Source organism: Schistocerca gregaria, chromosome 5 (assembly GCF_023897955.1).
Source record: "Schistocerca gregaria isolate iqSchGreg1 chromosome 5, iqSchGreg1.2, whole genome shotgun sequence".
Classification (NCBI taxonomy): domain Eukaryota; kingdom Metazoa; phylum Arthropoda; class Insecta; order Orthoptera; family Acrididae; genus Schistocerca; species Schistocerca gregaria.
In genome coordinates, this window is record NC_064924.1 from 324,130,588 (window position 1) to 324,151,972 (window position 21,385).

Here is a 21,385-nt window from a genome sequence, read left to right on the forward strand (position 1 = left end):
TGCAACAATATAAGAAACAGAACAGTGAAAGATTCTTCCAGGAGCCATTGAGAAATTTTATGAAGAGGCATAGGAGGATTTGGCCGATAGGATAAGAAAGGCATATGTGGGGGAAGATGAAACAAACTAAACATTGGTGCAGGAAATCGGGCAAAGAGCGCTCGACACATTCCAGAATGTTCCACTCAGGCCTAACACCGTTTTATATGTCACAAAAGGTGCACACGGGTGTTCCAAGGGATTTCATTCCGCTTTCGTTAGCTGTGGTATATGTCAATAGGTGTACATGACGGAAGTGGAGTGTTTTCCACAAATCTAAAATGTTACAGATTTGGACGGGCAGAGCGTGTGCAGGGGCAGTGCCTCCAGCCTCATTGGGTAGAGCCGATATGTGTCGGCAACGGTATTTTGGTACTGGTAATTGGAACGTTTTTACTTAACACCTGCTTCGTTTAGCCTTTAAATCTAAAGGTAGTGGAAGGGCTAACCCAACAAGGTGAACATTTCAATTTCAGTGTGTTTATTAACTACCAAAAACAATCTCACATAAAAGTGACAACGCCACTTAGGCAAGATATTTACAAAGCAATCATTAGATAAAATAATAAACAAGTTGATATCATTAGCCAACGCTCACATATAAACATTGAGAAACGTCACTCAGGCAAAATATTTTAGAAACTCTCTCACTGCATAAAATAATTAATAAACTAATAAACCATTAGCAACGATCTCATATAAAAATTGACAGAAGCCACTAAGGCTGAATTTCACCATAACTTTCATAAAACAACTCTAGTTAAGACACGTTATTTAAGACCTTTTCAATTCCAATATTTTAACATTACATGTAAAATAACAGTGGACACACCGCCTCAGTTTTAACAGCAATACTTAGAATATATTTATTAAAACGCAACCTTGGCAATCTTGCAGATTACTAGACTAGAAAACCTTGCAGAACCAACCCAGATATTATTCAAATGACCAACGGCTTGCAAGATGGCCTTTTGTTGCTGTTGTTGTGGTCTTCAGACCTGAGACTGGTTTGTGTAGCTCTCCATGGTACCCCTTCCTGTGGAAGCTTCTTCATATCCCAGTACTTACTGTAACCCACATCCTTCTGAATCTGCTTAGTGTATTCATGTCTTGGTCTCCCTCTACGATTTTTACCCTCCACGCTGCCGTCCATGCTAAACTGGTGATCCCTTGATGCCTCAGAACATGTCCTACTAACCGGTCCCTTCTTTTTGACAAGTTGTGCCACATACTCCTCTTCTCCCCAATTCCATTCAATACTTAATCTTAGTTAAGTGATCTACCCATCTAATTTTTAGAATTCTTCTGTAGTACCACATTTCCAAAGTTTCTATTCTCTTCTTGTCCAAACTATTTATCGTCCATGTTTCACTTCCATACATGTCTACACTCCATACGAATTCCTTCAGAAACGACTTCCAGACACTTAACTCTATACTCGATGTTAATAAATTTCTCTTCTTCAGAAACGCTTTCCTTGCCATTGCCAGTCTACATTTTATATCTTCTCTTCTTCGACCATCATCAGTTATTTTGCTCCCCAAATAGCAAAACTCCTTTACTACTTTAAGTGCCTCATTTCCTAATCTAATTCCCTCAGAATCACTCGACTTAATTCGACTACATTCCATTATCCTCGTTTTGCTTTTGTTGATATTCATCTTATATCCTCCTGTCAACACACTGTCCATTACGTTCAACTGCTCTTCCAAGTCCTTTGCTGTCTGTGATAAAATTACAATGTCATCGGCGAACCTCAAAGTTTTTATTTCTTCTCCATGGATTTTAATACCTACTCCGAATTTTTCTTTTGTTTCCTTTACTGCTTGCTCAAAATACAGACAGAATAACATCGGGGAGAGGCTACAACCCTGTCTCACCCCCTTCCCAACCACTGCTTCCCTTTCATGCCCCTCGACTCTTATAACTGCCATCTGGTTTCTGTACAAATTGTAAATAGCCTTTCGTTCCCTGTATTTTACCCCTGCCACCTTCAGAATTTGAAAGAGAGTATTCCAGTCAACATTGTCAGAAACTTTCTCTAAGTCTACAAATGTTAGAAACGTAGGTTTGCCTTTCCTTAATCTAGCTTCAAAGATAAGTCGTAAGGTCAGTAATGCCTCACGTGTTCCAATATTTCTATGGAATCCGACCTGATCTTCCCTGAGGTCGGCTTCTACCAGTTTTTCCATTCGTCTGTAATTAATTCGCGTTAGTATTTTGCAGCTGTGACTTATTAAACTGATAGTTCGGTAATTTTCACATGTGACAACACCTGCTTTCTTTGGGATAGGAATTATTATATTCTTCTTGATGTATGAGGGTATATCGCCTGTCTCATACATCTTGCTCACCAGATGGTAGAGTTTTGTCAGGACTGCCTCTCCCAAGGCCATCAGTAGTTCTAATGGAATGTTGTCTACTCCCGGGGCCTTGTTTCGACTCAGGTCTTTAAGTGCTCTGTCAAACTCTTCACGCAGTATCGTATCTCCCATTTCGTCTCCATCTACACCCTCTTCCATTTCCATAATATTGTCCTCAAGTACATCACCCTTGTTTAGACCCTCTATATATTCCTTCCACCTTTCTGCTTTCCCTTCTTTACTTAGAACTGGGTTTCCATCTGGGCTCTTGATATTCATACAAGTGGTTCTCTTTTATCCAAAGGTCTCTCTAATTTTCCTGTAGGCAGTATCTATCTTACCACTAGTGAGATAAGCCTCTACATCCTTACATTTGTCCTCTAGCCATATCTGCTTAGTCATTTTGCACTTCCTGTCGATCTAATTTTTGAGACGTTTGTATTCCTTTTTGCCTGCTTCATTTACTGCATTTTTATATTTTCTCCTTTCATCAATTAAGTTCAAAATTTCTTCTGTTAACCAAGGAGTCTTTTAGGGCATAGAAAGTTACTACTTTGTGTAATCATAAATGTGTAATAACAGAAGTAAGGCCCAAGCATGCAAGCCCGAAGTTTAACCACGAACGGTGGGACCGACTGAGGGAAGTGATACCTAACTTCGAATCAAGACGTGGCTCCGTTTGCTATCCCACGTCGAGTAGGCTACCGAAACAGAACCCAGCAAATGCTACCGAAGGGGAACACACGTCGTCAGGTGAACCGCCCGTAAGCCGAACTTGTAATCTAAAGGGAAGCTCTGCGCTTCGGTTGCCCGCTGCCTCAGCTTACTGAAACACAGACCACACCCGACAACACGAGGCCAAGAAACTTTTATTAAGTTTACCATTCAAGATTGACCAGTAAATTAACAATACAATATTAATGCTCAATAACAACTAATTTCACTCGCAAGTCCTTTACTAAATGAAACAGTACCTGATAACAAACGCTAAGAGTGGGAAATGCACTGGCTCACGAGAACCGATACTCACTAGAACATAATGACACACATATTGGCCACCTTTAGTGGGCCTGCAAAGCTCAACACGCTAACCGTTAGACATAAAAACTCAGATTGCCCGTAGATGACATATTGACATGGAATAACCGATATGTTAAGCAAATTAAACACCTACTAATAATAGCTAATGAACTAACATTTTGCAAATACATCAATAATATACGAAAGAGAGTGCACGCTTAATAAGAGGCATTAAATGAAATCTAACATACACAACATCACAAGTCCTGCAACGTCTTACTGCACGAAGAGCGATCACAATCACGTTTAACTAAGAGCTCTTAGTAATTAGAGTACTTCACTGGGTAGTTTTTCAGGGGCGGAGTGAGAAATAATAGGTGCTGAAGGAGGCAAAAAGTAAAAGTTTCTGTCGGACGTAAGGCACATTTTTCAATAGCTAGTAAAGAGAGAGCGGATCTGAGGTGATGGAACCAACTACGCCACAGATTGTGTGGGGTGAGAGATAATGATATGTGGCCAGTGGAGATAAGTTTTCAGCTGGAAGCAGGGCAGTTTAAGCAGTACCTCATGTAAGAGAGGACTAGAGCACGACCCTGTTGTTTTGTATGAGAATAGTGCCAAAATTGACATTCGCTGGAGTGTGGTGGATCTTAGTTGGAAGACATTCCAGCTAATGGAATCTTTCTCACAAATCAAAATGACCAATTCTTTGGTGAAATGCAGACTACAATAAGACAACTGAACATGCAAATCTTGTCTAGCCCTACATCTAATCTCTTTGACTGTTGAAGAAAAATAATAGTTTCTATTTATTCTACCCCTAGACCACGAAAGCAACTTTACTTTTTCAACATATCTAATTAAAACATCTAATCGTATGTGGGTTAGGGAAGTGGGTAGCAGACTGCATTTTCATTTGGGAGGATGTCGGTTTAGACTCACGTCCGGCCAGCCTGATGATTTTCGGTGATTCCCTAAATCGCTTAAGGGAAATGCCGGGATCGTTCCTTGGAAAGGGCATGGTCAGTTTCTTCTCCATCCTTCCCTAAAACGAGCTTGTGACCCATCTCTAAGGACTTCAGTGTGGACGGGACGTCAAACACTAATCTTTTCCTCTTCTTAAATCTTAAACTGGTTGAACACGATAAAGTACATGTTTCGTTACTTTGACCACCTACGTGCTATGTTTCATCGAGATCCTCTGCTGACGCTTTGGGATGTTCCCTTGTAAGTGCAGCTGCCGGGGAATTCAGAGGCCTGCCAGTGACGGTTCGCGTCGTCTTGTGTTGACAGAGAATGGGACGCCCGCCAGTGGGACGCAGCCCTCGACGCGCATCGCCGTGGACGCGGACGAGCAGCGCCAACCCACGTGGACGTCGCCAGCAGTTACTGCAACAACGCCAGGTTCGTATAAAACCACCATTACACTCGCCGGCCCGTTAATAACCATCACTGTATACTCTTGCATTTTTACAAATGTATACTACCGCCCAGTATCTACACTACATAACAGAACAAGTGAAGCACTAGGAGATACTATTATATATCAAAGTAACTGTATGTATACCAGAGCATCGGCAGGTATGTTAATAGTGTGACAATTCCCTGTGGCAGGTAGGTCTACCATCAGAGTGCTTTGGTACTGTTCGTGTTTAGCGTTGTGTTGGTCGTCTAAATCTATCACTATCTATGTATCACTTACATCATATTCCGCAAGCCACCTAATGGTGTGTGGCGGAGGGTACTTTTTGTGCCACTGATCCCTCTCACCCTGCTCCATTCGCGTACAGGGTGTGGGAAGAATGACTGTCGGTAAGCCCCTACATTGGCTCTAATTTCTCGACTTTTCTGTTCATGGTATGTGAGGGAAGTAATACGTTGCCCGAGAGTGCTCGCTCGAAGGTTTAGTAGTAAATCTCTCCGTGATGCACAATGCCTCTCATGTAACGTCTGCCAATGGGTTTTTTCAGAATCTCCGTAATGCTCTCGTGCCGGATGAAGCACCGCATGAGGAAACGTGCTGCTCTTCTTTGGATCTCTTCTATCAGTCCTACCTGGTAGGGAGCAAAAGTAGGTGAATAATGCTCAAGAATGGGTCCACAAGCGTCTTATAAGTTACTTCCTTCCTTGATGAAATACATTTCCTTATAATTCTTGCTGCGAATCTCAGTCTGGCATCAACTTTTCCACTATTTGTTTTATGTGGTCACTGCACTTACGATCGCTTTCGATAGTTACTCCTAAATATTTTGTGACAGATATTGCTTCCAGCGGTTTATCATCAATAGAGTAGCTACACATCAGTGGATTTGTTTTCCTATGTATGCTCAGTATGTTACATTGATTTACGTTTAGGGTCAACTGCCAGAGCCTCTACCATACATCAATTATGCGGAGGTCATTTTGCAAATCATTACTACCTCCCGGCTTCGCTACTTTGTTACAGACAACCGCATCGAATACGAACAGCCTTATAGAGCATCCGACGGTACTCACTAGATCATTTATACATATGCACACTCCTGGAAATTGAAATAAGAACACCGTGAATTCATTTTCCCAGGAAGGGGAAACTTTATTGACACATTCCTGGGGTCAGACACATCACATGATCACACTGACAGAACCACAGGCACATAGACACAGGCAACAGAGCATGCACAATGTCGGCACTAGTACAGTGTATATCCACCTTTCGCAGCAATGCAGGCTGCTATTCTCCCATGGAGACGATCGTAGAGATGCTGGATGTAGTCCTGTGGAACGGCTTGCCATGCCATTTCCACCTGGCGCCTCAGTTGGACCAGCGTTCGTGCTGGACGTGCAGATCGCGTGAGACGACGTTTCATCCAGTCCCAAACATGCTCAATGGGGGACAGATCCGGAGATCTTGCTGGCCAGGGTAGTTGACTTACACCTTCTAGAGCACGTTGGGTGGCACGGGATACATGCGGACGTGCATTGTCCTGTTGGAACAGCAAGTTCCCTTGCCGGTCTAGGAATGGTAGAACGATGGGTTCGATGACGGTTTGGATGTACCGTGCACTATTCAGTGTCCCCTCGACGATCACCAGAGGTGTACGGCCAGTGTAGGAGATCGCTCCCCACACCATGATGCTGGGTGTTGGCCCTGTCTGCCTCGGTCGTATGCAGTCCTGATTGTGGCGCTCACCTGCACGGCGCCAAACACGCATACGACCATCATTGGCACCAAGGCAGAAGCGACTCTCATCGCTGAAGACGACACGTCTCCATTCGTCCCTCCATTCACGCCTGTCGCGACACCACTGGAGGCGGGCTGCACGATGTTGGGGCGTGAGCGGAAGACGGCCTAACGGTGTGCGGCACCGCAGCCTAGCTTCATGGAGACGGTTGCGAATGGTCCTCGCCGATACCCCAGGAGCAACAGTGTCCCTAATTTGCTGGGAAGTGGCGGTGCGATCCCCTACGGCACTGCGTAGGATCCTACGGTCTTGGCGTGCATCCGTGCGTCGCTACGGTCCGGTCCCAGGTCGACGGGCACGTGCACCTTCCGCCGACCACTGGCGACAAAATCGATGTACTGTGGAGACCTCACGCCCCACGTGTTGAGCAATTCGGCGGTACGTCCACCCGGCCTCCCGCATGCCCACTATACGCCCTCGCTCAAAGTCCGTCAACTGCACATACGGTTCACGTCCACGCTGTCGCGGCATGCTACCAGTGTTAAAGACTGCGATGGAGCTCCGTATGCCACGGCAAACTGGCTGACACTGACGGCGGCGATGCACAAATGCTGCGTAGCTAGGGCCATTCGACGTCCAACACCGCGGTTCGTCGTGTGTCCGCTGTGCCGTGCGTGTGATCATTGCTTGTACAGCCCTCTCGCAGTGTCCGGAGCAAGTATGGTGGGTCTGACACACCGGTGTCAATGTGTTCTTTTTTCCATTTCCAGGAGTGTATGTTGCAAACAATAACGGTCCTATTACGCTTCCTTGGGATATTCCGGAAATTACCTTTACATCTGTTGATTTTGTTCGCTAAGAGTGACTTTTGAGTTTTTCTTGCAGGCATTTCTTGAATCCAATAGCAAAACTGCTGTGATACTTGATAAGCTCGAATTTTTTCACTGAACGTCATTGGGAGACGGTGTCAAATGCCTTCCTGAAATCAAGAAACATGGCATCAACCTGACCTTTACTGTCTAAAGCACTGGGGATTTCATGGAGAAACAGAAGAGGTTTTGCGGAATTCATGTTGATTTTTATAGAGGATATTTTTCTTCTCCAAGAACGTCCTATTCTGGATCATAAAACATGTTCCATAATTCTTCGACTTGTTTATTTCAACGATATATACGTCTAGTCCTTCTTGAAAACGGGAATGACCTGCACTTTCTTCCAGATGCTAAGTACCCTTCGTTGCTCAAGAGATCTACAATAAATTACTGCTGGAAGGGGAGCAAATTCCTTGGCAAAATCTTTGTAGAAACTCATAGGTATCTCATCCGGTCCTGACGCCTTTTTACTACTAGCGATTGCAGTTGTTCTTTTATTTTGCGATCGGTTGTCTCAGTATCTGCCTTTACGATGTTCGGCCGATGATTGAAAGGATACGATATTCCGCGGTGAAACAATTTCGGACGACTGAATTCAGTATTTCAGTTTTCTCTATGTTATTCTCCGTTTCTGTGCCAGTGTGGTCACTGGTGAGTGAATTGATGATTTAGACCCATTTACTGATTTTACGTGCGAACAAAACCTCTTAGGGTTTTTACTCAGATCGGCTGACAATGTTTTAATTTCAAAGGCATTGAACGTTTCTGTCATAGCTGTCCTTACGTTCACCTTCGTTCAGTTTTTCGTTATCAGCTACATTTTTACTTTTCTGAATCTTGTTTACGTAGCAGTTTTCTAACAAGACTATTAAACCATGGTGAGTCTTTCCCATCCTTTGAATTTTTCCGCTTGTTTTCCCAGCGTAGTCTGCAACCCGCATGCGATGCTAGTTGCCTTGCGATCCATTCATCCGCCGAAAGGAGCCGAGGATGGCCTCAGTGGCAGCAGTTATACGTGCCGACATGTGCCACTCACTACATGCTGTTGGTTGCACCAAAAAGCCGCCGGTAGGGCCTCCTCCATATCACGGATGAGACCTCCCGGCAAACAAAGCGAATGCACACTGGAATTCTTTACAGCCTTGCCTGCTATTTCCCTGAGGGTCTCCATTACCCGCCAACCATTGGAGCTCGAAATGAAAAGCATGCCAACACTCTGTAACTGTCCGAACTGGGCAGGAAAACCGGCCGCTTGTCTGACAGGCGAGGTATTCGCTACTGGCTCGGAGTTATCTATCACGAACGTTGGGTAGGACGTCGTCACTGTTGCTAAGATGTAGGGAGCCAACCAAGCGACCTGCTCCCTTTTTCGCCTTCCGCCCAGCGACACGCGAACCCACCACTCTCGAGGGAGGACGAACTGGTCAGATTTTCCGTATCAGCAGATGCAGCGATGGGGTTTCAATGGTAACAAAGATGTCACAGGTCTCGTCCCCAGCGCCGGAAGTCGACGGTAGCCAACGCTACACCCAGCTGTTTATGCACAGCAACCAATTCTTCATGTATCCACTCACAACAAGCACAGTCCCTAGCCACAGCGTACTGTGTAAAAATTGACATAAGATCCCAAATGGTGCTACTGAGTTTGGAATGTAAGCAAAATGTAACGCGGAGAACGGAGAAACACAAAAATGTGCTCTGCAGATTTGTCACTATGCTCTGAGACGGAAAGCGGTTAAACAGAAATAAATTTCTCTAGTGAAGTGGCTGTATCTACAGTTACTTCTTCTTAGAAACTCTGCTTATCTGAAAGCTACTGCATGAGCTATATATGCAGACTAGAACGCACTGACCTAAACTGTATGGTGTTTACCAGCACGAGATTTAAACTTAGCGGCGTGAGGTGGTGGTCTGACGGCGGGAAAATTACCCTAGCAAGCTACCTTACACAAGGACATGCAACAATATTTGCGCCAAAACAAAATCTTACATTAGTTCAAAATGGTTCAAATGGTCTGAGCACTATTGAACTTAACGTCTGAGGTCATCAGTCCCCTAAAAACGTAGAACTACTTAAACCTAACTAACCCAAAGACATCACACACATCCATGCCAGAGGCAGGATTCGAACCTGCGACCATAGCGGTCGCGCGGTTCCAGACTGTAGCGCGTTGAACCGCTCCGCCACTCCGGCTGGCTTACAGTAGTTTGCGAACCACTAGTCCACACGGTTAAATACAGCGTTGTAGTTAACTTCTTTTCAGAACTACTAGAGAAAAATAAGGAATAAAATTATTATATATCAGATAACTGCTGATCTGCTACTACAGCTGGTGCGTCTGCTTGGCTCGGCGTCTGCCGGTTGGGTAAATAAGAGGCATGACCAACGTCAGACGTTGAGTGATCACAATGAAGCAAGGGGGGAATCCACGTAATCGTGTGAGATAGTACTATGAGAACCTGACAGGGTTTGACAGAGGTCTCGCTATGGATTTCCAGTTGTCTGTCTGGCCGAATAGTGCAGTATCCAGATGTCTGGGGTACTGATATATTACAGTTACCCGGTCTTTGACTGGATGGGACTGCGAGGGCACGAAGTTACGAAGATTTTGTAAGCTCTTGGTATATGCACATACCATACGAGAATAAATAATGGACAAGCTGTGACGTTTCGTGTCATGTCGCACTATTGATCGGAGACTAGCCGCACCTGGACTAGGAACTTACCGTCGCATGTGTAAGACGCCATTGACGCCGTAACAGAAACGGCTGTGCTTGGAGTGAAGCCGCTCTCGAGAAGTAATGCCTGCTGAAGTATCGTATTGTGTTAAGCAATGAACAGCAACTTTGCGCTACGCAGAATGATCGTCAGCGAATATTACGGCGATACGTGGAGAGGGACCCTTCTTTTACTGTCTTAGAGAGTTACATATGTTTAATCTTGGCATGAGGAACCATAAATAATGACTTCAGCTCAATTTTGGTAATTATTGAGGTAACACTGAGGGCACAATAGTAAGACAAGGACACCTTGCTCCCTCTTGTGTTACTTATGCGACAGTATCATGGTGCCATATTCCAACACGACAATCCTCGTTCACATATGGCACATGTCTCTATGAGGTACTGCCATGGCAGCAAGATCCCCAAAACCTGGTAGAACATGTGTATGAACAGCTCTAACGTCAACTCAGTCCGATTGTCACTGTCCAGGGTTTGAAAGACCACTTGCCAGTTTTTGCTAGAGGAGGCGCAACATCATACTGAAACGTGGTTTCATCTTGCCCAGTTCTTTACGAATCTGACTCAGTTTTATAGTCACTGATGTAGCATTGTAATATACTCTCTTGGTGTTTCATTTTGTTCCATCCTCCCAGACTGTTTGCTTCACTTTTTTGTCTGACGTAGATTTCATTCCTTAGTTCATGTTGTTATCTCTTCATAACGACGCGACACGATGTTGCCTGCTCGATCAGTATCCTTTATAAACGGTTAGAGATGGCGCAATGGTAAACTCACTTGGGTCACATACTGGAATAATGACGTTCATCATCACTAATTTACGCTGTTCGGGTTTCCTTAACAGATTAGCGGGAATGCCATTAAGGTTACCTTATCTGATGAGAACACGTTGGTCTTTAGTCTTCCTTCCTTCTCGTCCAATGATTTTTTTGGGGGGTGTATTCTGATCTAAACGCGGCGGACATAAATTTAGTCATCAGAAGAGACATCACGGTAATATCAACCAGCACCACATGTAGCTTTGGTGTACTGGCGAGGAAAACACATGTTTCTTTATGTCCGTCCACCGTATTTATCTACTACTTTTCAGCCACTGTTACAAATAGCTCCCATGTTTTCTGTGTGATTAAGATTTAACATGCTATTCGAGGTTCGACATGGTGCTTGAGTGCTCTTCAAGCTAGGAACCTAATTTCGTAGTCCTTTCAGCACAGCAGCTGTCGTCTTGGGAGACGAGGACACCCAGTGGCCACTTTTCGGAGTGGTTTCATGCATTCCGCCACGAAACCTCTCCTCCGGTAACCTTTTCATCGCAGGGTAGCAATTGCAACCGACGTCAACAATTACTTGTTACTTGCTGAGTGTTGTCTTTCTCTGCAGTTCTTACTCTCCGCACCTCGCTCTAGCACCATGGTCAACATTCTTCTACAGCACCACACTCAAAGGCTCCGATTCCCTTCTTTTCCGGTTTTCCCACAGTCCATGCCTCGCTACCATGCAATGCTGTGCGCCAAAGGTATATTCTCAGAAACTTCTTCCTCAGATTAAGAATTATGTTTCATATAAGCAGACTTCTCCTGGCGAGGAATGACATTTCGACAGTGATAGTCTCCTTTTTAAATCCTCCTTGGTGCGTCCATTACAGGTTATTTTGCTGCCTAGATATGAGTATGCCTTAACTTAGCCTCCTTCGTGATCCTCAAATCCGCTGCCAAGTCTCTCGCTTTTCTCATTTCCGCTACTTCTCATTACTGTCGTCGTTCTTCGATTTACTCCCAATCTATATTCTGTAATCATTAGACTGTTCATTTCATACAACAAATCGCGTAATTATTCTTCATTTTCAGTGCGGATAGTTAAGTCGTAAGCGAATTTTATCATTGACGTCTTTCACATTGAATTTTAATCCCACTCTTGAATCTCCCCTATCCTTCGCAAGTTGCTTCTTCGACATGTAAATTGGCCAGTATGGGCGAAAGACTGCATCCCTGTTTTACACTCTTTTTAATCCGAATCTTGCTGTCGGAGTTACGTTCTCATAGTTGACTTTCAGTTCATGTACATACTTTATATTACCTGTGATGATGATGTTTGGTTTGTGGGGCGCTCAACTGCATGTTACCCGTCTTTCCCTGTTGCTTACCCCTGTTTTACTGAGAATTTCGAACATATTGCACTATTTGACATTACCGAACGCTTCTGGTAGCTCGACCAATCCCAACAACGTGTCTCGATTCTCTTCAGTGGTGCTTCCACTGCCAACAGCAACGTCAGAACTGCCTCTCAGGTGCCTTTATCTTTCCTAAACTCAAACTGATCGTCGTCCAACACATCAAATTCCTTTTCATTCTTCTGTGTATTATTCTTGTCAGAAAATTTGAATCCATAAGATGATAAACTGACTCTGCGATAAATCTCTCATTTGTCGGTTCTTGCAACCTTCGGAATTGTGTGGATGATGATTTTCCGAAAGTCGTATTGTATATGGCCAGCCTCATACATTCTCAACACCAACCTGAATAGTCGTTTTGAAGCCACTTTCCCAAATGATTTTAGAGATCCGACGGAATATCGGCTATTCCTTCTGCATTATTTGATCCTCAGTCTTCCAAAGTACTGATCAACACTAGATCGCCTATCTCTTCTCTGACGACTCCAGTTTCTTCTTCCATCATGTCATCAGTCTTCTTCCTCTCATACAGGCCTCTCTCTCCACTACATTTAACAGTGGATTTCACATTGTACTCTTAATGTTTCAGCCCTTGCTTTTAATTAAACCGAATCTTGTTTGTCATTTCTATTCGTTGATCCCGCACTTATGACAATCATTTCCTTGTTGACCTCTCATTTTTGATGGGAGTCATTTTGCTTTTCCATTTCTGCATTTCCTATTTATTTTGTTCGTAACTGCCTTCTGTTTATGTGTGTCTGAATTACCACAAACATTTTTGTACTCCCTTCTTGCGTCGATTTAATCTATTATACGTGGCTTCGTTGCAGTTGCCTTTGTTGTATCTATGGTTTTCCTTCATACTTCTGTTCTTGTCCATTTAGAGATACATCAGGTCAATTCACAATTCGAATACTGAGTACCATCAGCTGTAGAACGGAATGACGACAATGAAAACTTGTGCGGACCGGGACTCGAACCCGGATTTCTGTCCGGGAATGTACATAATGGATGTGGCAGTACAGATAGTGGACGGACGGTTGACGACATACGACAGTTCGGGTGTGACCGTGAGTCGTGCACGGATAGCGAGTTTGTAAGGCGGCCACTCGCAATAAGCGGGAAATCCGGGTTCGAATCCCGGTCCGGCACAAGGTTTTTTTGTGGTCATTCCATTCTACAGCTCTAGGTAGACATCATTCGCAATTGCGAATTCGTCTGATGTGTTTCGTAACGGCTGTGGACGCCGAGTGCATCGTCGTCAGTATAAGACAGGCACAGCAACATCGCATTTAGAAGTGCCCATTCCTCTCATCTGAACTACCTACTGACAATTTAATTATTGCAGTATCTAAGGCCTCAGAGATCTTCAAACATGTCTCTTCAGTCATGATATTTCCGTGCCACTTCTTTGCTTATTGGTTCCTCCTGACCAGTATCTGAAACTCCAACCTACTCTCATCACCTCTACATTGTGACATGAGTCCTATATTTGCTCCGGGTTACGCCTTATAATCCAATATCTCAATTCTGCATCTCTGTCTGACTATGATGTAATAAAAGTGGAATCTTCCCTTGTTTCCAGGAATACGTCTTCTCCTTGTGATTCTTGAACAGTGTATTCGCTACTACTAACTAATATTTATTGCATAACTTAATCTTTCTCTTCTTTTCTTCCTACGACCACACCCATATTCTCGTGCAAACCTTTCTTTTACGTCCTCCCATACAACCATATTCCAGTTCCCCTTGGATATTAAATTTTCATCGCATTCTACGCAATGAATTATCCTTTCCCTATCTCTTCAGTCTCAGCTTTCGGTGTCGGCATGTATACCTGAACAATTGTTGTCTGTTTGTTTGCCGTTGATTCTGATGATAAAAGCCCTGTCGCTGAACTGTTCACAGAAACTAACTCTCTGCTCTACCTTCCTACATGTAACAATTGCTACTCGCGTTATACCAATTTATACTACTGTTGATATTACCTCGATACTCGTCTTTCCAGAAATCCTTGTCTTCATTCCAGTTCACTTCACTGACCCCTACTGTATCTAGATTAAGCCTCATCGTTTCCCTTTTGAGATTTTCTAGCTTCCCCTACAACGATTAAACTTGTAGCATTCCGAGTTCCGACACGTAGAACGTTACACTCTCGTCTATTTCTCGCTGTCGCCTCCCCGTTGACAGTACGATCACGGAGATCCGAAGGGGGGGCTGGTCCGGAATCTTCTGCCAGTGGAGAGACCATCGTAACGCTTCTTAAATTAACGGCCAAATGTCCTGTAGACATACTTTAAGAGTGTTCAGCAGTGGTTTCCGTTCTCTTCCCCATCTTCATGTCGTTGATCATTGCTCAATCTTCCGCCTGTCACATGCAGTTTCCCACCCCAAGGACAAGGGAGTGCCCTGAACCTCTGTCCCCTCCTCCACCACCTTTGGCAAGGCCGTAGGCATAGTGAGGATGATTACTTACTGATAATATTTATTCAAAAGTTAAGGAATGGTGAGGTTCTAATCGAGGACCTGGGATGTTTCCACTGCTAGTCGAATACGCTAGCCTTAGATGACGAGTGTACTGCCACTCATTGTGAAGAGAATGATATCCTTGTTCATGTTCGCGATAGCCTGAAACATAGTCCCAAGACGTGGTGCAGGAAACCATCGCAAAACACCAGAGAACCAACTTTGGCTTAAACCGAACTGTCAGACACCTCGTTGTCCTGTTGGTGCACTCGTAACTCTGTGCCAACATGTCTCGGAAGATCAAACGGTAACGACCGACCGTCATGTCATTGTCAGGTGACAGGTGTCACTGGATGCGGATAAGGAGGGTCATGTAGTCAGCACACCGTTTTCCCGGCCGTTGTCGGTTTTCGTGATCAGAGCTGCTACTTCACAGTCAAGTAGCTCCTCAATTGGTCTGACAAGGACTGAGTGAATCCCGCTTGCCAACAGCACTCAGCAGACCGGGACGTTCACCTACCCAAGTGCTAGCCAAGACCGACAGTGCTTAACTTCGGGGATCTGAAGGTAGCCAGTGTTACTACTGCGGTAGGGCCAATGGTACGTTGATGAGTTCGTAGCCTTTTATAAATCGAAAAGAGGCAAAACAGCATTCAGTTTTTCTACACATTATAGCTCTTGTCAACTACTTAGCAGTTTCAGTGTTTTCTTACCCACTGAAAACATGCACTTTTACTAGTTTCTATGGGCAATGATATATTATGCGGCAGCGGGCCCAAATGCCCTTTACTTGTAATTCCCCCTATAGTGCTCGCTCTAAAACTGACCCAGCACTTCCCGTCACGTTTGCAACTGACTGTCATTGTGAAACCGTAAATTCTGTTTCTAACCCCTGTCCGTTAGGGTCTATTTTGGATTACTGTTTTTAATCTGTGTTACATGGTACGCCAGAGGTATACTGTTTCTAGTACACAGGCTTGAAAGTCATCGTTAACACACCAACATATTGAGCAACTTCATTTACAATGTGGTCAGTGGCACGTTCTGTCACGATAGCTCATTCCGACATTCTGTTGAGTCTCCATGTCGAACTCTGTTATTTGCTGATGCTATGCAATCGACGACCAAATACGTAATACTTTGGTGCCAATGGATCACAGTAACTACCAGTTTTCCGCCATCTACAGTAGTTCAAAGCTACGGTGTGTTCTTTTCTACCGGATGATTAATATTTGGAGACTAATGTTCATTCAAATTAAGCCCTCCCAAACCAACTTTTACCTCCAAGTTGCTTCCAGTGCCGATTTTAATAACAGCTGAGAGCCTAAGTTACTGATTTAGTAATTTGTCCACCTCTGTAACAAGGTATTCGGTAGACTTAATTCCTCAATCATTGCTCCTGGTGTCTCTACATTTTGTAGGTTATTCTTCTATTCTGTCAAAACATTTAACACGCACATTTCCAATTTCGCTGTGCTTCAGTATTTAATATGAGTGAATGTATTCGTTAATGTAGATACTTTTTCCAAGCTCAGTCAGTTGCTAACGTTTCGCCTGCATAAACTATTTGCTTAACCTGGTTTTCCACGTACATGATTCTCATTCAGGTGGTTCCGAACTAACCGCATCGACTCCGCGTCGATTTTTCCGTCAAACTATGATTGCTTATGACATCAGTGATTTATCCATGTCCAACCCATTCTTTCATACTGCTGGACATGTATGTGCCATCGACGTACTCCTAAAATTAGACGTTTATTAACTGTTTGACAGAGGCTGTTCTTTATATGTCACAGACGTGTGTGGAAAACAAAAAATAATTGATGCTGGAAGCGCATATGATGTGGCGCTGTAGAAAGATATCGAACATTATATGGACTAATTGGAAACGAGAATGCTTTCCGCAGAACCGTCGAGGAAGGAAATATGTGGAAACCTACGACAAAAATATCGGCAGGATGACAGAACGTACTTAAGACATCAAGGAGTAGCTTGGTACTTTAGGGAGTATGAGAAGGTGAAAATTATCAGGGACAACAGAGATTAGAATATGTCCAACATATGGACGTTAGGAGCAAGTGCTGCTCTAAGATGACGAGGTTGGCTCAGGAGAGGAATCATTGTTTAATTGTCTCAACCAGCGGTTTTCAGTTTCTAGTAATATTACATTTTAGTGGCATTTGGCAGTATTTCAGCTGAGATACATTGTTCAGATAGAGTAGTTTATCGAAATCGGTAAAAATATATATCAGTGTATCATCGTTGGTTACCAATAGATAATCGCACTTTGAAATTAATTGTAGCTTCGATTGTTTTGCATTAAATGGTATATTTACAACATGATACTTCACCACATAGAACCGTCTATGGATAGGTAACACACACCATTTAATATCCTGATAAACGCGCTTGCAATAAATATTTATGTACACTGCAGAGAGATGCAAACGAAAATATGCTTCAAGGAAACTTAGCCATTTATTTACAGAGAGTCAGAAACAATACTGACACATTCATTTGTTTTCCTTACATCGATTTTTCATGTCCACCGTTAACAGGTCGTTGATCGAATGGAACCGCTATTTCTCCAAAATTACACTCCAATACAAGTATAAGAACAAGACTGTGATTACTTTTTGACAGTCCAGTGATGATATCCGGATTAGCTATGTAGACACACTCACTGGGGAGTTTTGTTAATACGGAGAGCGAATCAGCCTATATGTCTTTCTGAATTTCCGTTATTCTACAGCAGTGTTCGCCCTCTTTATTCATATCTGTTTATGGGAACCTAGCTACGTACGCTATTTAAAAAATGTTATTTGAATCTGTCGGCATAATGAGGTAGCACATTATTCTACCTTGCCGTCATGTACCTATTAAACAAACTTTACACAGAGTAATAATAAACTGCGTCTCCCGCACCTTCTAATAACCTTTTCGCAACTTTCGGAAATTGATCAGTAAGGTATCAGAGGTAAATACATATAATTACAGGCTATTTAAAACTTTTACAGACATGAGATGGCAGTTATAGGGGTCGAGGGCCATGAAACGGAAGCAGTGGTTGAGAAGTCAGTGAGACAGGGTTGCAACCTATCCCCGATGTTATTCAGTCTGTACGCTGAACAAGCAGTAAAGGAAGAAAGGTAAAATAGGAGTAGCAATTAAAACTAAGGAGGATAAATAAAAACTGAGGTTTCTCGATGACGCTGTAATTCTGTCAGAGACAACAAAGAACTAGAAGAGAAGTTTAATGGAATGAACAGTGTCTTGAAAGTAGGGTACAAAGTGAATATCAACTGAAGCAAAATAAATCTCATGGAATGTAGTCGAATTAAATCAAATGATGCTCAGTGACCTAGGATAGGAAATGAGAGACTTCAAGTTGTAAATGAGTTTCGTTATTTTGGTAGCAAAATAACTGACGATGACCGAAGTAAGTAGGATGTCAACTGTAGACTGGCAACGCCGTGAAAAGCGTTTCTGAAGAAGATAAACCTGCTAACATCGAAAATAGATATAGGTGTTAGGAAACATTTACTGAATGTATTTGTATGGAGTGTAGCGATGCACGGAAGTGAAATATGAGCGCTAAATTGTTTATGCAGTTTTATGCAACACAACAATAGAAGCCTTTGAAATATAGTGTTACAGAAGAATGCTGAAGTCTAGATGGATAGATTGCGTAACTAACGAGGAGAAACCGAATGGAACTATGGGTGGGTGGGTGTAGAGGGGGAGGGGAAGAAATTTATGATACAAACTGACTAGAAGAAACGACTGACAGTACATATTCTAACACCTCAAGGGAGCACCAATTCAGTACTGGGGTAAAGTGCCGGGAAATGTTGTAGAGGGAAACGAAGGGATGAATACAATTAGCACATTAATAAGGATGTAGGTTGCAGTAGTTATTCAGAGATGAAAAGGATAACATAGGACAGAGCAACACGAACATCTGCAGCATACAGGTCATAGGACTGAAGACCACAGCAACAACCACAACAACAACAAGAACATAGATCAGATTCGATTCTACCGATGTTGTACACTGTACAGTCCCAGTAATGGGATAACCTGTCAATAGCCTGAATAACAACCTCTTGCACTGCGGCCCGCTGCTAGAAATGTAGGAATAGAGTGAATGATATTCTGGAAAGTACCGGCAGGGATGTGCAGCCATGCCGACACCAGTGTGGTGGCCAGCTGCGCTAGTTGTCTTGGTTGAGGATCCACAGGGCGGATAGCCCTATCAAGATTGTGCCATAGATTCTCGACTGGGTTTAAATCCGGAATGTTTGTTGGCCAGGGGAGTATGGTAAACTCACTCTGGTGCTGTTCGAACCACACACAGCTTTGAGCTGTGAGACACGCTGCACTGTCCTGCGGGTACATGCCACCGTGCCGAGGAGAAAACGAACTCCATTTGGAGATGGACAGGGTCTCCGAGGGTAGATGCATCATTCTGCTGATCCATTGCGCCAAACAGAATGACGAGAGCACCCAGGGAATTTCATGAAAACATTCCCCACAACATTACGCTCCCTTCTACGGCCAGACTTCCTTTCAGTACGATTGATCATAAGGCGTGCTTCATCTGAAAAGATCACCTGTCGCCACACAATGGATGTTGAGTTACGGTATTGGCGTGGAAATTCCAGGGTTGGTCGCCCATGAACAGCACTCAGGAGCGGTGTATGAGCAGACCCCGGCTGCGGAGACATACAAGCTGCATCATTCACTGAACAGTCGTTGTGGAGGCACTCTTGGTAGCCCCTTGTTTTTTCTTGGTGGTCAGTTATTTGCTGATCGGTTTCACGTCTATTCGGCAGTACACAACTCCGCATCCATAGTTCACCACTGACATCTATGGCCAGTGCTGAACCCAGTTGCCTGGACGCGGGTTTTCCATAGCGCCATTATGCCTAGCACGGTACACTGTAGCCACGGTGGTACGCGAACCGTTTCAGAACTTAGCCGTTTCAGAAATGCTTTCACCCTAGACCGGAAAGCGATTGATGGTGCCCTATTGGACTTCAGATAGATCGCTACGTCTTCGCGATACCTTAACGGCTGCACTGTTTTCCGCTTCGCAGACGGAGTTTCTATACCATTCACTGCTACTGCTGCCACCTTTAGTCTGTGAATGGTTATTGCACTTCAAATCGAACATAGGGGGTGGTCACATTAATTCGACTGCGCCGTGTTTGACAGACCACTAACTAGCAATAAAGACATTACGAGGCACGTGCAGTATTTTACGACTGTTGGTGTGTGGTCCTTTAATAATTGGCGACATGGAATAACGCTTCATGATTTACTATGTCGCACATGCTCTCTAATGAAAAACTCGCAATATCGAGCTACGGCTACAATAATTTAATTCTTCTAAAAATTAATTAATATAGCCGTATTTGTGTTCCATAACGTGAAATGAGTTAATTAAAGTGAGGAATATTTGTTGTTCTGGACTAAGGTGGGAGTGTAACGAGGCAGTTAAAAAGAAAAATGAGTTGTTTACTCTTTACTGAGTAATGTAGTTCTCTTATTTAAAGTGCACATATTTATCAGTTCCATCACTTTTTGTGATTCGAACGTGTTTGCGAGAACATATAATTTTGGTTAAATACTACGATGATGTCATTATGAAAACTAGTAAAAATTAGGTAGGTAAATGACAAGTAAAGACTCAACATTTGACTCTGATAGTTTAAAGAACCACCTCAAACACTCTAATGTAATATATCTAATATTGATTAATTACTTATTCAAATGGTATGTTATCTATAGAAAAATATGTTTTGAACAGAATACTTAGGTACATAGTGAAGTATTTCATTCGTGACAATACGATGTAGTTACTGCTTACTGAACAACAGTTTGGCCTCACAGTTTATCTCCTAGTCCGGCGCATTCCACAACACAAGGTGAGAGCGTGAAAGAATTGACTACAGCACTGGACTCTGCTTATGGTGGAGCGAATGTAAACTGTTCGTCTCACCATCAAGATTCTGCTGCTCTGTTATTTCTTTGTGGCATTACGGTGAGTACTAACTTCCAGTCCACATATTTTTCAATACAGGCTTCTTTTCCGTCGATAAGGACACTGTTTTCTGGTAGATTTTGTACTCCAATACTTTTCTTTAGTACAACAAAATGTTCAAAACCTTCTCTACAGTATCCAGTACGACATGAGTAAATCTGGCAAAGGAATTATTCTTTCAGTCGTTAGACGGGCTGAAAAAATCATAAACGATACTACTCGGTGTACAAATATTCTTTGTAAATATTCTCTGTTAGTTTGGTATAACGAGTTCACACGCATATAGATAAAACCTATTTCCTGAAATGAAGCATTAAAAGGAAATAAATCTCCCTGTATAGTATCTGGAAATATAAAGGTAGATGTGAGAGGCCGTTGCACTGAGACATACTCAACTACTGAATGAACCAATGTTAACAGGATCTGTTCTGTAACTACAGAGCCGTGTTGTTAGTATATGAAGCAAGTATATCCTGCTCGATTGATGTATTATATATTTCGGT

General features: G+C 43.2%; 1 protein-coding gene and 1 non-coding gene across 2 annotated transcripts in view; one reads left to right on the forward strand and one right to left on the reverse strand.

Annotated features, from left to right (window-relative positions):
- The window catches only part of LOC126272291 (V-set and transmembrane domain-containing protein 2B-like), a 656,861-nt gene that overhangs the window by 518,900 nt on the left and 116,576 nt on the right, over nucleotides 1–21,385 (forward strand). The window contains exon 3 of the mRNA XM_049975055.1: nucleotides 4,716–4,826. Within this exon, the coding sequence (XP_049831012.1) occupies nucleotides 4,716–4,826 (111 nt within the window). The remainder of the gene's footprint in view (nucleotides 1–4,715; nucleotides 4,827–21,385) is intronic.
- Nucleotides 9,569–9,652, reverse strand: Trnas-gga (transfer RNA serine (anticodon GGA)). Its single transcript is given in 2 exon segments — nucleotides 9,569–9,603; nucleotides 9,613–9,652. It is a non-coding gene; the product is annotated as a tRNA-Ser (tRNA).